We start from the raw sequence: 18431 nt of genomic DNA on the forward strand, positions 1-18431 counted from the left end.
GGACTGAGAGAGCGTTAGTGAAGGGGTCACACCTCCCTGGATGGGCAGCAGAGGGGTCTTTCCTGGACCTTGAGCAGTTTATAAGTCTTGGCTCTCCAGTGTCCAGACTTAGGGTGTCTAAAATAACATCCTCCCAGGACTCTTGTTCTACTCGCTGGCTGCTCTGGTGTTGTGGGTTAACCCCGGTGGGCAGCAAAGCACCACAGAGCTGCTCACTCCTTCCCCCCACCCCTTGTGCCCCCAGTGGGATGGGGCAGGAAGAAACGAAGTATACAAGCAAGAAAACTTGGGTTTAGAATTTTAAAAGATGTTTAATAAGTGAAGGATAAGTGGAAGAAAAGAGAAAGAAAGGAAAACAGAACAAGTGATGCAACAGCAATCACTCCCTACCTCCCATGGGTAGTGGGATGCGCAACCAGTACCCGAGACAAAGGTGGCTAAATTCCCGAAAGCTCCCACTTTTCCCTTTTATTACTGAGTATGATGTCATATGGTAGGGATTATCTCTTTGGTTAGTTGGGCTCATCTGCCTGGTTGTGTCCCCTCCCAACCCATTGCGCCCTCCCCAGTCTATTCCCTGAGAAGGCGCTGATGCTGTTCAGCAAGAGCTAGAACATCAGCGTGTTACACACTTTGTCTGCACAAAGAGCAGAGAGCCCCCTCACCCCAGAAACTTGCTGGAAATGAACTTTAGTAAGGAAACAGGACAGGCTGGAGAGATCAGTCGCAGGCACAGCCAGACAAGTGTATGACCAGCCAACAGTTTACATGTGACCAGCTCTTTTTAAACCCTTTGCCCTCTGTTTCCCATTTTTGTTGCTCCCCAACCCACCTTGATCCCTTCCTTTCCTTTGCCTTTGGTCCTTTCCTAGACACCCCATGAGGAAGGGCAAGATGACTTTCAGATCTTTAATTTTCCTATGTTGATTCCATCCAAGGACACTCTGGATACTCAATGGGGTCTAGCAAACGATTTCTCAGCCTGAGGGTACTCATCTTCTTCTCATGGAATGCGTCACCCTCTCATCCCTCTTGACTGCTTTGACTATTTTCCTTTCAAGGTACTGGCAGCTTGGGCAGACACAGCCTGAACAAGCGATTTGCAGTCAACTCTCCAGGGGAACTGCGGATGTTCTGGAGTAGGAAGATATCGAGGTGGAGCTATCCGAGATGGCAGGAAGGCCCCAGGAGAGCTATCCCCTTCCTGAGGAGGATCATAGCCAGGCAGGACACCACTTTTCTCTAAGCTAATATGGGACACCTGTGTTCACACAACCAAACACCTTGTGGGGGCTTTTGGTACTGTTTCGGCTTATTTCACAAACTCTGCAGTATCACTTTCTCCATAGGAGTCTCTTCAGGGCAATACTCACTTCCTTATTCCTCAGGCTATAGATGACAGGGTTAAGCATGGGGGTCACAGCTGTGTAAAACAGGGCAAGGTATTTGTCAGTGTCTGCAGGGTCTCTTGACCGTCCTTTGAAGTACACAACCATCGCGGAGCCATAGAAGAGAGTCACTACCCCGAGGTGTGAGGAGCAGGTGGAAAAGGCTTTGCGTCTGCCCAGAACTGAGGGCATTTTCAGGATTGCCCTGACAATTTGCGTGTAAGAAACAACTCTCAAGGAAAAGGGAAGGACTGCAAAGAGCAGGATGATGGTGTGCAGCATCACTCGGTTCCAGAAAGTGTCTGCACAGGCGAGTTGCAAGAGAGGGGGCACGTCACAGAAGAAGTGATGAAGGGCATGGGAGGCACAGAAGGGCAAAGTGAACACCTGGTACGTCTGCCCTGCCTGTACTGGTATGACAGCCAGCCATGACCCCACTACCAGTGTGACACAGAGCTTCCCATTCATGATGAGGCCATAGTGCAGGGGGTCACAGATGGCTACATAGCGGTCGTAGGCCATGGCAGCCAGGAGAAGGCTTTCGGTGCTTCCCAGCAAAACCAGGAAATACAGTTGGGCAGCACAGCCAAGGAAGGAGATCCTGCCGTCTCCCGTCAGGAAAGCCAGCAGCATTTTTGGCAGCGTGATGGAGATATAGCAGATTTCCAGGAAGGATAAATTCCTCAGGAAGAAATACATGGGGCTGTGGAGGTTTGGGTCTACCAAAGTGATGAGCACGATGAGGCCATTCCCTACGAGGACCATGAGGTAGATGATCAGGAAGACTGTGAAGCACAAGTCTTGCAGGTTGGCCTGGTCAGAAAATCCCAGAAGAAATCCGGGTCCGGCTGTGTGATTCTCCAAGCCTTTTCTTTGGGGCATTTTCCGTCTACAGAGAAATGCAAACAACACACTCACTGGACAGTGGCAGTGGCCCATCCACCATCCCACACCCCTCAAGCACAGCGAAAGACTGCAGACACCAGCGCAGGTGTGACTTCAGTGTTAGCAAAGCCCCAACAAGATCTGCATGGCCGTACGGGAGTCTACCACCAGGTGCTTGTTGAGAAAGGGCTTCTAAGGAGAAAACAGAACAGAGATGTTCAGTCCAAATCATGGAGTTTGGCAGTATGGACCGGAAAAATGTGTCTTTCCTTCTTGGGAGGAGATGTTCTAAAAAGCATTGCCTGGTGATAGATGAGGGAAAGGAAGGGAAGGGAAGGGAAGGGAAGGGAAGGGAAGGGAAGGGAAGGGAAGGGAAGGGAAGGGAAGGGAAGTGAAGGGAAGGGAAGGGAAGTGAAGGGAAGGGAAGGGAAGGCAAGGCAAGGCAAGGCAAGGCAAGGCAAGGCAAGGCAAGGCAAGGCAAGGGTAGGGCAACACCAGATTTCACTCTTAGATTGTAGTGAGAGAGATTTACCTCAGCTCTTCTGAGACATAAGAACTCATCTCCTGAAGCTCTGTCCACACACGGTGAGCAGGGAGACATGCTTTGGATCCAAATTTTTCATTTCTACATGGCTGACAGGTGAACTCTATCAGAAAGAAAACAAATTCTATCTGTCCATGAATCAGAAACATTGATGGGGCATTTCAACACATCAGAAAAAGTGCTATTTGTGCATCTATCCCAATCCCTCAGGGTGCTAAAAGGAGCCACTGTGCAACACTGTCTCAAAGAGCTTTCAATGCATCCCAAAACAAAGGTGATCAAAGGCAGAAGAGTGGAGATTAGAGGGTGATCTCCCAAGGTATCTGGTTTTCCTGAAAAGGTCAGGCTTTTATGACTTCTGAAGGAGCTCTGTGCAGTTCCCTGTTCCTGACCTTGCTGCTCTGTCGCATGGATTTATCGCAGTTTACCGAGGGCTCGGTCGCTCTGATGCCAAGGCAGAGATGTTTCCCAGGCCCCTGGAAGCCCTTGCAGAGCTGAGCGATGCTCTCATTGACTGGGAAACTGAGCCTTCCCCTCTGCATTTCCCACAGCACACGGACTTCTCGTGGATCACACCAGAAGAACGTGAGCCATTAACAAGCAGCTCTGCAGTAGCAGGTTGCTTCTTGTGAATAACAGACTCAAACAATAGGTTTTTTAGAAGTTTCGATTTGATGTGGAGAAGGCATGTTCTCTTCCACCACTGAGGGTGCTGGCTGCGTCTCTGCAGCTCTCGCTAACTGCCTTCCAGAAGTCGTCTTAAACTCTGATGTATCGATAATGAGAAGAGCTGGTTAGAAAACATGTCATAAATGTGTTCCCATTAGCCAAGTGAAAAACACACCATGTTTTGTCCAAGAAGTCACTTGAATTCACAGACACCCAGTCTTAAGAGCATGATTTTTTTTCTTTTGTTTTTAATATTCTCTTCCTACTGTTCCTGCCTATTTTGGTGAGTTTTATCCATGGAGTTCTCTTAGAGCTGCCCTTTGAAATCTCCAAGAGAAAATCAGGGTTTATGTGAGGGAAAAGTGACCACGATCTCTTTCCTAATCTCACAACTTATGCACGCCAATGCACAGGAGCATTAAATACTTTTTATTTCCTGAAATACTGTCAGATATTGCATTTAGTGTACACAAGTTTTTAACAGAAAGCAGCCGCTTATAGGCAGCTTTTCCATAATCAGCATTGTCTGCTCCTTCACATCCCCCCCCCCTCCCAACCCTACAGCATCTTCTTTCTCAGCGCTTCACAGGATCACGCACAGTGCATGGATTGGACTGGCTTTGGCGTGGGAAACTGCTGGAGGACTCTTTACCCGGGGACTGTCTCAGCAACAGTGTTTCTCCAAGCTGAACCAAACCTGCTCCTCTGAGCCCAGCCAAGCCCCACAGATGCCTGCAGCTGCCGTGGCAGTGGCTGTGCTGCCACGGGCTCTCAGCACTTCAAAGCGTGCCAACAGGGACTTACCATTGTCAGAAGCCACAATGCAGGGACACGCTCCTCACTCCATGATGCTGCGGGGGAGACGGTGCGGACCTCTCTTCCTTTCTGTCATTTCCCTGGAAAACACCTGGATGGGGTTCCCCGGACTCTTCTCTGCCACTCCTGTTCCCACCTGGTTATAAGTCAGTGAAGAACCCCAGGAGAGAAGAGAGCAATGCTGGTGCGACCAGTGCTCCTCCCCAGACACCCACAGCATCATTACCAACTTGAGAAAGACTGTCAGAAAAATTATTATAAGGGTCTGAGCAACTTCTAGAATGTGACTTCTGAAAACAGAGAAATTGTGAAATGAGATTTAGCTGCTCAAAGGAAAACTGCTAAGCTTGTAAGAAGGGGGGGGGGGGAGGGGAAGGCACGAAAGGAGCAGTAAAGAAGCAAATTCAATCTGTGTTTAGCTTTAGTTTGCAGAAATGGAAAAGGCTGCTCTGCAACACCTCCTCCCTGGGCCTCTACCTTGGGTGTGCCCTGTATTAGCTCCAAGGAGAGATGGTCTTGAGAGGTCAAACTCCAATTGCTCATGCTGTTGGAACTCGTGTTCACCTCCAAAGAGGATGTAGAGAGAAAGCTCAATTTGGAGGTTCATGGGAAGGTAAGAAAGCCTGTGTCACAGAACCACAGAACCACAGAATGGTCAGGGTTGGAAGGGACCTCTGGAGATCATCTAGTCCACCCCCGCCACCCCAGAGCAGGGTCACCTACATCAGTTGCATAAGACGGTGTCCAGGCAGGTTTTGAATGTCTCCAGGGTAGGACACTCCACAACCTCTCTGGGCAGCCTCTTCCAGTGCCACTTCTTCTCTGCCACCCTCAAAGAAAAGAAGTTCCTCCTCATTTTAAGATGGAACTTCCTATGTTCAAGTTTGTGCCCGTTACCTCTTGTCCTGTCACTGGGCCCCGCTGTAAAAAGACTGGTCCCATCCCCCTGGCACTCTCCCTTTAAGTATTTATAAGCATTAATAAGATCCCCCCTCAATCTTCTTTTCTCTAGACTAAAAAGACCCAAGTCCCTCAGCCTTTCCTCGTAGGAGAGATGTTCTAATCCCCTAATCATCTTTGTAGCCCTTTCATGTAGTCCTTTCAGGGCACTGCACATATCTATGTTTGGACAGATTACTGTGGCCCCAGGGCCCCCCAAACGGATGAGTGTGTCTGACCAAGGCAGCCTTGCGTGGCTATATAGGGGAGAGCTCCCAGGGCGGAGCATCTCCTGCCCTTGAGTGAGGTTCATGCAGTCCTTGATTTCTACCTCTGAAACTACGCATGGCTTCAGCCCTGCTGTTCAGCCAGTTCTTCACGCAGCACACCATGTACCTGGACAAGTTGTCCAGAAGGATGCTGTGAGGGAAGCTATCAAAAGCCTTATGAAAATCCACAACTACATCCTCCACTTTCCATTCATCCACTAGGTAGGTGACCTTACTGTGGGCCGTGGTGAATCGCTTGTTTCTCTTGATGTTAACTCCTTCTCCCAGGTGGGCATTAGGGCTCTAGAAGGCCACCAGTTCAGGCTTGGCTCTTCACTGTCCAAGAAGGGCACTCTGTGCAGCAGAGCTGAGATAGTTTCCTAGCAAAGTCCAAGATAATAAGAGGAGGAGAAAGCCTAAGCTCTGACTCCATGAAGAGCAAGTAGAAATTGGAGGTCGTCTGGCCAAAGATTCCTTATGACAGGGGAATCCTTTCCCACCGATATCACTGGATGGAACTCTATGGACATTTCCTGAAGTGTTTGAGTGCAAAAAGCCCAAAGAAAGTCGTTTAGTCTCCACACCGTGCCTTCCTGGTGGGCCTTCCTGGTGACTGTGCCTGGGCCCAAGCTCATCACAGTGCTTCACCCAGCCATGAGACTTCTCTTGCCTATCACCTGCACAGACAGATGAGACCTCACAATCTACATCCAAGCCATTTTCCTTTTTCTGGCCTGCGAGTTTCTCAGACAGAACTGGCTTCATAGTCACCTTCACAGATACCTGCCTGTTACACACCTGTGAGATTGTGATGCACAACTGACATAAGTGGAACTTCCTCACCATCACCCACCCTTGTCACCTACAAGCTGATCTGATATCTCATCTCACATTCACCTTCCAGCACCATGTGACTACTCCAGGACATCACAGTCTCTGCATTCACTCTTCCTCCCGGGGAAAAACAGCTCTGAGTGTGGGTCAGAGGACAGGTGGAAGGTTAGGGGTTTGGAGGGAGGGTGCTGGGGCTTAGAGGGTTGGGGTTTCTGTTAGCAGTTTGCGTTCAGGCAAACCCGAAATTCTGCTGAGAGTTTCTACTTTGTGCTCAGGGTAGGGTGAGGGGTAGGAGCTTCCCTTTTAGGGTTGGGGATCAGGGTGAGGCTCAGGGTGAGGTTTTGGGATTGATCTTTGGGCTTCTTGTAATTGATGTGAGTACTGCTCAGCTTTGTGGGTTAGGGGGTGGGGTTAGGGCTGGAGGTGAGGGCCAGGGTTAGGGCTGGAGGTGAGGGCCAGGGTTAAGGCTAGCATGGCATGAGTAGGGACCTCACAGACAGCAACCAAGTGCTGTCCCTCTCATACACCTCTCCTTTGAAGTTCCCTCCACTCCCTTTCTCTCTGATGAAACCCTCACTCTTCTTGAGCACCTCACAATGCTTCTTCTTAGCAACGAGATTCCCCCAGCAGAAATGACATCCCAACCTACTCTCCAGAAAGGACACTTTTGCCTTCATCTTCCTCTTGCCTGCCCCTAACCTCTCCTCTCATCTCCCTGGCCTTTCCCTCCAAAACCTCACAATCCCTATCCTCCTTCTACCTCCTGGGAAACATGAGTGAGGCTTAGGAGAGGGGTTGAAGAGGAAGGGAGGCTGAGGGACTGAATTAGGGGGTTGGGTTTGGATTTAGGCTTGAGGGACCTGGTGAGGGTTTCAGCTTTGGCATTAGTGTTCAGGGAAGGGCTAAAGATGAGAGCTCTGTGTTAGGTCTTTGGGTTAGGGTAGAGGCAAAGGTTTAGGGTGAGCTGGGCAGTGCCAGGTCTGAGAAGCAAAGGGGTGTAGGCACTCTGCATGCTTCTGCCCTCATGGTGACCAGAAGGAAACCTCAGCTCCTGGTGACCAAAAGCATCAACATTTCAATGGGCTGGGGATCAGCACTGGGCTCCTTGGCTTGACAGGGCACATCCAAGGGGCTACACGACACAGGACGTCTCGGCCTCCTTTCTTTGTCATCCCGAAACCGCTGCCTCTGAGTTTGTGCTCCAATCAGCACCCAGGGAAGCCCGCTTCAATTCCCTGAAACAGCTTCATCACCCACAGCCTCAGCAGACCCTGCTAAACCTCCAAGCCTCTTTATTCCTGCCATGGCCCTCCACTCCCTGTGACTTTCCCCTGGGAGCTTGTTAGTGTGCAGCAACTGTTCAGCGTAGTTGCAGAGGGATTTTTAGGAGAGTCTGTCTTTGAGGAATAGTTTTGCAAAGTCTGATGATGTTAATAACACGTGATGTAACACAGATTAATTTCCGTCTCAGTCGTGACTCAGTACTGCTTTCCACTTTGACAAGTGATTTTTCATTTGACTATAAAATGATGCCCACAACACCCCACCTTCATTTGCTAGAGGTGGGCATGGGATCAGGAGGCAGAGGCAGCCAGGTAGATGTGACCACAGGAAGATGGGCAGGGAGATCGCGAGAGACATGAGTTGGTGACAAGGCTCTGGGCTGGGAATTTGGCCAAGAATGGATGCTGAGCTCTGCTCAAGAACCTGAGAAATTTTTTCAACATTAAAAAAGCTGTGAGCACTTTGTCACTCGCTGAAGTGATTGACTAATACTACTAAATCCAACAATTTTTCCCCAAGTCATGTGAAAATGGTTAATTTCATGCAATGTTCAGTATTTTCTGGCCATATCTTCTTTCCCTTAATCCTCAGGAATTTTGTCCTCTCCTTCCACATTGTTCCTTCAGTCACCTCTCACTGCTTTGTCCTTCAGGGAGTTGCTACTTTATGCGCTCTTGTCTAAAATGTGTCATGTATGGTCATTGCTTGAGGAAGATGGACCTTATTGGAGTGTTGGACCTGCCGTGCAGTTGATAAGCATGTTGTTTCTTTTTATTAATTTATTAAATTAATAACATTATTAATTTATAATATAATTAATTAATAATTAATATAATTTATTAATTACTAGTTGATAACATTATTTTACTTGTGGTTGTTCAAAATTAATAAGGATCCTGTGTCTATTTACAGCCAAGCCTCAGGGTAAATCACGCGGGAATTGGTGCAAAGGAGCTGTTAACATTCATCTCCAGAGTTCAGTGCAGAAATGTGATGTAGGAAAAGAATGCAAGTCCCAGGCGGCCCCCGAGAGAAGTGGTGGGGTTGGGGAGGTGGGGAGGAAAGTTGCACATACAGTGGGGGACCTCAAGGGGACAGAGTTTGCTGCCTCTGCAGACATCCTCAGGACACCCTCTGCTTCAGTATCAGTTGGAGAAAGCTGCCAGCACTTCTGTACACTGAAAACATAAAATAAAATATGCTTCAAAATTAAAACCAATTTTTTTTTCAGTTCACATTGAAATCTTCCACTGTAAGTAGATCCTGAGACCTCTCCAATTAGCTGTATTAGACGCCCTGCAGAAAATTACAGAAGAGATGTTGCTCATTTGGGCTTTCTGCACTTTAACGAGCCCCATGGTGTATTTGGTGCTGAGCCCATGAACCTCAGATACTGAGAGGAGATTGAACAACCTGTCCAGGAGTTAAAGTCAGCAGCAAACACCAAAGTGTGTTGGAGCATTAATTGGCCCCACGGAGGGCCCTTCCAGAGCAAGCCTCCCCATGGGTTTGTTAGAGCAGAGGGAAAGATTTGACACAGTTATGATGCACAGTGATTAAAAATTTATTAGTGATTTAAGGTAGATCAAGAGGTGGGATTTTAGCAGCACTTAATCATTAACCAATTTAGAGGTTTGCAAAGTGATTTAACAAAATAATTGAACAGCGACTTAGCTACAGATTCAAAGATGGGAAGATTCACTCTAACGTACTATAGAGTATTCCAAATCAATACATATACATATGGGTAAGAGCACACATCTCAAGTTAATACATATGCACATAAGGAAAGCATATAAGTGCGCATGCACACACCCCCCCACACAGACAGAGGTCTTGGATTCCTGGAATCAGGAATTTCATAATAGCATATTAGCTATAATGCTCATAATTTCATAATGGCTCTAACGAGCCAACAGGTACTGCTTTTAACTCCTACGCGTACATGGAGAAACGGCAGAATATCCACATCCATAAAGCTAATGTGTATATCACAAACACATAGGTGGAGGGGTGGGTGGGAGAGAGGCTAGCCTATAGTCACAATTTCCCTTTCCCGAGTTTAGGATAAATACTCACAATGCATCGGTGTTCCTCAAGGGGCAGTAGTTGAGGCTCGAGAGGGATTCTCTCACCCTGGCCTTCTAGTCCTCGGGGTGTCAGCCTGAGCGGTGTCCCCACTCAGAGGAGATACTTGCCACAGCCCACTGCGATCCAGAAGAGCTCAAAGGGTCTTTACTAGAATCACTATTTGTAGGATTTGGGAGAATTGACTTTTGTCAGATACTTTTCCACTCCGGACCAGCTCAGACAATGCAATATTCCAGTACTTTCAACCAGAAAATACGCAAGCCCAGAACTTGCAAGGACTTGGGGTCCTGGTATTCCCTTTCTTTGTGGCCATGACCCATATGTTGTGAGTAGTGATGGGTTGTACTTATTATCTCCAAAGTGTAGGACCGTAGGGATCAGGCACACTATTGTGTTCTGGTCTGTTGTGTTCTACCTTTTCTATCTTTCATGGTACACCATTATGTATTGTTCTGATCTACTGTGTTATTTTGTGGCTCAGGTGGGGAGGAAATCTCAGCAAGTACCGAGTGGTCTGGGAGGAGGGGGGTTCCCCACCACAATCTGCCCGTGACTAACGTTAATTTACCTCGTCCATAGAGCTGCTGTTTTGTTGCCTCTTGTCTCTATGCCTATAAACATGGAATGCCTCAGTCCAAGTATAATTTGAGGGAGATTTTGTGTTTGGTTAGTTCCTCAGCATTTTGTTACATGTTATTAAGTCACATTATATACACAGGGATATTTTTGCAGGAATGCAGTTTGTTTAGCCATCCTCCAAACTGCAATGTATAAGACAATATTTAACAGCAAGCATAATATAACAGCAGTCAGTAAGATCACGATAGGCTGTAACACCGGGTTTAGTATTCCAGTTTCTGTTAGAGACCATCCAAACAGGATTTCCCACCATCGGTGTTCTGGATATCAACCTCCACTTTTTAACACTCCTTTTTAAGATTGATGTATTTCTTTAACATCTCACTGGACTGTGATAAGAGACTTTGTCCAGTCTCTCATGCTTGTTGTAGAAGGTTGATTAAATCTGGGTGGTGAAGGAGCTGTTTGATTATACTTAGACTCATTCTAATAGGTGTGGGCTGTAGCTCATGATATATCATGTAATCAAAAGACAAATCATCATGAATTGGTACAGATAAAGTAAATTCCAACCAACAATCATGGACAAGATGCATACTCATAAGTTGATCTGATTGGTTATATTGTAAGCAAGATCAGCTATCAATAAAGTTTCACACAATACAGACACATCCTTTTCCAATGTCTGATGACAGATTCAGGAATCTCATTTGGGTGGATTTCAAAGTGGCAGATGTTTTGTTCTGTATCTTAACAAATGTCTTCAGCTTCAAGAGTGATAGTTTTGCAAATGAAACCTTGTTGGTCTCTCATAATGCATGTGTTGACATCAACTGTTTGCAACTTTCCTCCCTTTGATTGGCCCACGCTCTGTGCTCTAAGGGAAAGAGGACAGTTCCATTGTGATTTAGTCCTAACGCAGTGATTGGGTATATAGTGTACACTGAAGCATTGCGTATTGTGAGGATGAAGGCAACAATCTTATCACTTTCCATGTGATAAGTGAAGTTGCAGAGTTGCCAGCATGATTGAAACTGTTTTTCAAATTCTGAGGCATTGTCCCAAATCAATTTACAAGTTTCAGTGGTAGGGTTCCTCCTTCTCTAACAACGGCTGCTACCATAGGCTGTATCCACAAGTGTGCTCGGATACAACTCAAGGCAAGAGAGGTGTTACCTTGGGTTGCTCTGAGGGCTTTTGCAATTAATTGATGATCATTTTTTTCATTTTCTTCCCAATAAGGTAAAATGTCTGATCGGAGACACTGACCTGCTCCCAAGGCTGATAAAGAGGACTGTAGTGGGCGTTCCAATTTGCTCAGGTCATCGGTAGTAGCAGTTAGTCTGTTCACTAAGACCTCAGCATCTATGCTATTCCGTACTCCCGATTCTGTCCCCAGTAATGCAGTGGTGTCCCATCATATAAGTTGGGATTGTTTATTATTAAAAGATGGTCCATGTAACCATGCTATGTTGTCAGGAGTGATCGATCATCGTTATTATCTTCATACGGCAGGACCATGGGGACCGGGCAGACTACTGTGTTCTGGTCCGTTGCTCTCCACCTTTTCTACCTTTTGTGTTACACCATTATGTATCGTTCTGGTCCAGTGTATTATTATGTGGCCCAGACACTGGAAGAACTGCTCTCTCCTGGGCTCAATCAACACTAATCCAGAGCCTCCCTGGCTCTGCCCCACCTCCCCTGCCCTCTCCCCAGCCCAGCAGAGCAGCCCAGTCTGGGCTGGCCCCACAGCAGCGCTGGCCACAGGGTACTGCGGGGTTCTGGGCACTCCCCCCACAGCCCCAGCCCCTCGGAAGGCCACAGCAGCTGCTGGCGGGCAGAGCGGGCTCTCGGCCTCCCCACCAGCCCAGGGCTGCAGCTGGCCCCAAGTGCCAGCAGAGCCCGCTCACTCTCGGGCTCTCCTGCATTCAGCTGCGGGGCATCCCCCGCCCACACTGCCTCTGCCCCGCTCGGCCTCCCCGCCTGCCCTGCTCCCCAGCACAGCACCAGAGTCCTGGGGCTCCTCAGGCAGCTCCCCCACCTCTGCAGTCTCCCTTCCCTGGGCTCGCTGCATCTTCACTTCCTCCCACAGCACGGCACAGTCCTGCTTTGTGGGCACCTGCTTTGGTGCTTTCTCCTGGGGGGACTTAATCTCGGAGGGTGTTTCACCTTCTGAGTCTCCATTCCCTTCCCTCCCCAGAGGACATGGAGTGTCCCCATCCTCCCCTGACTACTCCAGATTCCTTTCCACATGGACTGACATCTGCCATCAGTCCCACCATACCTGTGACAGCCTGAGGAGGGTGACAAGGAAGTCCTGCGTGATCTCTCCTGCACCTCAAAGTGAAAAAGAGAGCCTTCAACTGCTAGGTGTCTGAAAGATCCCAGTGATACCATAACTTTATTCCCCCAAACGCAGGGAGAAAACAAGGTGGAAAGACGCTGTCCATTTCCTTGGGTTTAGTTTTAACAGCAACTGAATCAAGGAGACCCCAGCCTTCAGGCGCCACACTCGGGACATCGCTTTTTTTGCAGAGATGCTATTAGGGAGGCAAAAGGTGACACATACTTCTTCAAGGATCACACATGACAGGACAGAGCGTCAAGGGAAGTGCTGTGATCACAAGCAATTACCTCTAAGTATGATTATCAGAGAAAAGAAATACAGAGGTCTTCCTAAAATACTTTCCGCGTACCACACAAAGAAGGGGAAGAGAATTCCTGTTGATGGTGCAAGACCCCTTGGATCAGTCTCCACAGGGCATTCTTGAGCTCCTGGTTCCTCATGCTGTAGATGAGGGGGTTCACTGCTGGAGGCACCACAGAGTACATAACAGCCATCACCAGATCCAGCAATGGGGAGGAGATGGAGGGGGGCTTCAGGTAAGCAAAGAATGAAGTGCTGACAAAGAGGGAGACCACAGCCAGGTGAGGGAGGCACGTGGAAAAAGCTTTGTGCCTCCCCTGCTCCGAGGGTATTTTCAGAACAACCCTGAAGATCTGCACATAGGAAACCACAATGAAAACAAAACACACAGAGAATAAACAGGCACTAAGTACAATAAGCCCAGCTTTCCTGAGATAGTGTGTCTCTGAACAGGAGAGCTTGAGGATCTGGGGTATTTCACAGAAGAACTGGTCCAAGGCATTGCCCTGGCAGAGTGGTATGGAAAATGTGTTGGCCATGTGCAGCACACCATGAACAAAACCACTGCCCCAGGTAGCTGCTGCCATGTGGACACAAGCTCTGCTGCCCAAGAGGGTCCCATAGTGCAGAGGTTTGCAGATGGCCACGTAGCGGTCATAGGCCATGACGGTCAGAAGAGAAAATTCTACTGAGATCAAGAAGGGAAACAAAAATACCTGAGCAGCACATCCCCCATAGGAGATGGTTCTGGTGTCCCAGAAGGAATTGGCCATGGCTTTGGGGATAGTGGTGGAGATGGAGCCCAGGTCGAGGAGGGAGAGGTTGAGGAGGAAGAAGTACATGGGGGTGTGGAGGCGGTGGTCGCAGGCGATGGCAGTGATGATGAGGCCATTGCCCAGGAGGGCAGCCAGGTAGATGCCCAGGAAGAGCCAGAAGTGCAAGAGCTGCAGCTCCCGTGTGTCTGCGAATGCCAGGAGGAGGAACTGGGTGATGGAGCTGCTGTTGGACATTTGTTCCCCCTGAACAGAGGGGCCTGTTGAAGGAGGAAAAAACAGTGAGGAGTTAGAACAGACACCTCTGAGCGGAGCCTGTTCCATATGTTACAGTAATGTCTCCCAAGTGAACTCTGTCCTTCCAGAAAGACGTCCGTGCAGATCCTGGTGTGATCCTGGTTTGTGCAAACTGAGGGTGCAGTGGGGAGTAGGGGACTCTGCTGTGGGCTCCAGAGGAGTCGGTCATGCTGTGCAGCAATGGGCAGACAGGAAACAGGAGTGATCGCAGGTTGAACCTATCACTGATGTAAAAAAGCTTTTGACTATTGTCACTCCTAGTTCCCCGGGCGGCAGAACACAGATGTGGGTTGGGGGTTTTGTTTATTTTGCTCCTGTTACCTCTGTCTAACCTAAAGAGCCATTTTTGAAGAAAAAAGTCCCTGGTATTTTTATTACACTACAAGTGCTATTTGGAGAATCCTGGGAGGCAATAGGACAGAGCCTGAGTGCAGAAGGAGGAGAGCTGGAGAGAGGAAACAGACCATCTCTCCATCTCATCTCAGCTCAGCTCAGCTGAAGAAAGCTGAAGAAAAGCTCAGCTGCTTTTTCTTGCACCTCTTTGCTCTGGAGGATGACCACAGAGAGATCAGAGGAATCCAGGTTTCAAAGTGCAGATCTTCAACCTCCCCTCCCCAGTGAAGAGCTGGGAGCTTTTGGATGCCCAGAAGATGGGGTGTCCTTAACAATATGTCATCTTTATCCCCAGAACGTGGAATGCATTGCCTAGAGACCCACAGGTTGGAAGGGGGCTTGGGCACCATGGACACATCAGCATGGCAGGACCTGCAGGGCCAATCACTGAGCTGCTGCTGAAGCCCCATCCCAGAGAACCTAAAAAGAAGAGAAACAGCAAGAGCAGGGATGGGTGGAGAAGCAAGGAGAAATGGCCCAATGGTTCTGCCAAGGCAGGCAAGGCCAGGGAGGGACAGAAGGGCACTCAGGAGAGTCTCTTCTGCCCGAGCTCTGGCCGCAGATGAGGCAGCTGCTGCCCTGGATGCCACATCCTTGAGGGCAGAAGCTCACTGGGAAGGCACACAGCCCCCCGGGGCACAGGGACCCAGCTCTGAAGGACAGCCCCGGGCACCCCTGGCTGCACACCCGCCTGCAGACCCCTGCAGCCATCCCCAGGACAAGGCAGTCCTGCTCCTCTGATGGTGCTGCAGGGAAGCCCTGCTCTGGAGAACACCCTCATCCTCCTCTACACTGCGGTGGCAGCGCCCTGCAGCCCGAGACTTACCGTGCAGAGGGCTGTGAAGCTTTCTCCCACTGTGAGCTCTCAGCTGTCTTCCACTCCCAACTGCCTTTAAGATCTCTCTGCACTGCTCATCTCATCGTCGTGCCTGAAGCTGTTCCCTCAGCCCTGTTGCGCTTTGCAGAGGAGCTGCTCCTGGGCAGAGCTGTCTCTCTACAGCAGCACCAACTCACCAAGTGCTCCCTCTGTCCCAAGAGCCCAGCCCAGCTCAGCAGCAGAGCACCAGCCCAAGGCATTTTAATGACCCCTCTGGTGGGTTTGAGACACAGTCCATGAACCTCAGACATTGAGAGGAAGTTGAAGAAACCTCTCAAGAAGCCACACTCAGATGAAATCTGCAGAACCAGCACTTTCTTGGAGTGTTAATGGGTCCCACTGAGGACCATTACCAACAAAGCCTCCCCACAGGCTCGTTGGAGCACAACACTGGAGTCAATAATGACAGATAGGGAAAGGAAAATTAAAGGTGGCTCTGATGTTGAGGAAACCTGAATGTGTTACATTGAGCCAAAGGGCCACACTCTGACCTGCAGCCCCTGGGAAAGGAGATCTCGTCCCTCACCCCTTGCTCAGGGCTCTTCTTGGGGAAGTGTGATGTGGGGATGTGCAATGCCGAGGGAAGGAGTGTGGCATGACCCTTCTGGGTGGGGCAAGGAGGTAATGATGTCTTCCTGAAAAAGGTTAAAGTATCTTCTGGTAGGACTTGGTGGCAAAGACAGTAGCCATAGCCATGGTGAAGAAGAGATTATGTCTGGTGGGGGCTTTCAGTGCCCCCTTCTTTCTTTGAAGGCACTCAATTGTCTTTCATTTTCACCTCAATATCTCACTGCCCTTACTGATATCTCTCCATCCTCCCTGGCTGGTCCTTGAAAGGCAAAGCCATGGGCTGGTCCAGCCTCCCTCTGGGTGCCCGATTGTTCCACAGCACTGCCCTTGCAGTGACATTTCCTTCTTTTCTAGTCTCAACCTCCCAAGCCACACTTTCTGGAATTCTTCCTCTCTCCTGCTTTATTACCACTACGAAGAAAAGCTCCACCATCTCTGAAACCACCCTTCAAGCAGTCACTGGTTGTGCCTGTGATGCTCTGAGCCTCCACTTCACCACGTTGAAGGACCCCAAGTCTCTCAGCCTCCCCAAATGGGGCACGTGCTTGAGGCCATGAATCCCGTATTGGCAGATCTCCTCTGGACACTCTCCATTCCTCCCCTCTTGTCTAGAACAGGAAGACCCAAAGAGGGCCACGCTAGTCCAGAGGTGGCCACACGAGGCTTCAGTGGAGTGGCATGACAGCTCCCCTGCTGTGGGTGACCCACACTCCTCCTAAGGCAGGTCCACATGCAGCTGGCCCTGTTCATGGTGAGCATGCCCTACCGGCTCCTCTGGCATCCCTCGTGGTGCCCAGGCCCTTCTCCTCAGGGTGCCTACTCAGCCAGGCAAGTCCCAGGCTACCCTCCTCTACTGTATTAATCTTCCCCCTGATGCACCACTGGCCTCTTCTCTGCATAAAATTTCGAAGGTTTTCTGTTGCCCAAATCCCAGAGTTTCTCAAGGACCCCCTGGACTGAAGCTCCCTTTTGTCAGATGCTAATATGATCGTGCAGTTGGTCACCCTGATGGTGGTGTCCCTCACAAGGTAACAGCACAGGGAGTTGAAGGGCACTACAAATACTAACAGGTGGTGCTACTTTAGTGCAACTTCTTTCCAATTTAGGATTATCCATGGTGACCATTTCATAAACAGCTGCAAAGCAAGCAAAGCCAGGGCCAGTAAGGAAAGAGCAAACAGAGGCGGGCTGTTTCTACTGAGGGTACAAGAAATGTCAAAGGGAAGAAAAGAGGGAGAGAGTTAATGGCAGGTGAAGCTAAGGACTAGATCAAGGCTGTTTTGGGCGTACCTTCCAAGAAGCTCTGGATGTGAGCAGCAGGTACTTGTTTGAGACAAGAATGACCCAGATGATCTGACCAAACCTATGTCTGCCTTACTTCCAGGGTCTTGGAGAGTCTGAGTACTTTCCCTACCATGGTGAAGAGAAGACCTGTGGTGGAAGGAAATGTACAGTCACTCATGTTGAAGGGACCGCAGAACCTTTTTAGGCCAATGTCCATCTCACAGCAAGGGCAGCTATCAGGTTACACCAGGTTGCTCAGGGATTTATGCACGTTGGCTTTGAAACCTTCAAAGGAATGACACAGCACAATGTTGCTGTCCAACCTGCTCCAGTGCTTCACTCTCTTCATGGGTAAACAGTGTTTCCTCACACACAACAGGGAAGAGCCTGGAGGTACCTTATTGATGATCTATTGGGAGTGGTAGAACTGTCATCTTTAGTTCTGCCCAAAGCCCTCTCTTCTCACAATTGAACAACTTCAGCTCTCTCAGCCTCTCCTACTGACAAGGTCAACCTTACCAATGCATGCCTGAGACGTTTAGGGTTCTTAGAGTCCGAACAGATTTGATTGGATTTCCAAGTTACCGCAGGGATATTGGAATATTGTCACTCTCATATCATCACGTTCTGCATGTGTCGCTCTCATTGGTCACCCTGTTGCAATGCACAGCTGTTTCAGGCTGTAGGGACAGCCTGTTCTGTCTGAACAAGCAGTTACCCACAGTGAAACACTGAGCTGGCAATGGTTCAGGCCCTGGTGGCAGCAGGACACCACTGTGAGGGTCTGGCTCTGGGGCTACCATGCTTGGTGCTAACCCACATGCAGATGAGGAATTAATGGCTGCAAGAACCACAGTACCCGTCATCAGAGATGACAGGTTTATCACAGAACTGTTCAAGTTGGAAGGGAGATGGAACGTTTCCAGACCAACCTCCTGCTCACAATGAAGTTAACGCTGAATTCCCCCCAAGTTCCTTCCAATTCACTTTGTCTGAAAGAGTCCTGAAATCCTCTTCTGAGGACTTTGTCAGAGATCCTCGGTGAACTTAAATCTTGATTTCTGTTGCTGCCAGATAAGGCTAGTCAGAGGAGACTGTGACTGCTGGCAAGCTGCTGGCAGGCTCTAGCAGCTTCTAAGGAGCTCTGTCAACTGTCCTTGATGAAAGGAGGCATTGCTGAGAGGCTGCTGAAGGTTGTCCTTCTTTTGGACCCCTGCTGCTCTTCCACACGAGCACCAATGACCCTGTCCCAGGACACCTGGAAAACATGAAGCATGACTATGTGACTC

The 18431-nt window shown here is 49.2% G+C and overlaps 1 protein-coding gene across 1 annotated transcript; it reads right to left on the reverse strand.

Annotated features, from left to right (window-relative positions):
- Positions 1–1334: 1334 nt before the first annotated feature.
- On the reverse strand, positions 1335–13958 carry LOC309683869 (olfactory receptor 14A16-like; the record flags this gene model as incomplete). The annotated part of the gene is made up of 2 exons (XM_082499859.1): positions 1335–2201; positions 12987–13958. The coding sequence occupies 2 exons, from the start codon at positions 13956–13958 to the stop codon at positions 1335–1337; spliced, it is 1839 nt and encodes a 612-aa protein (XP_082355985.1).
- Positions 13959–18431: the final 4473 nt, after the last annotated feature.

Source organism: Vanellus vanellus (assembly GCF_965231255.1).
Source record: "Vanellus vanellus genome assembly, contig: HAP1_SCAFFOLD_35, whole genome shotgun sequence".
NCBI classification, from domain to species: Eukaryota; Metazoa; Chordata; class Aves; order Charadriiformes; family Charadriidae; genus Vanellus; species Vanellus vanellus.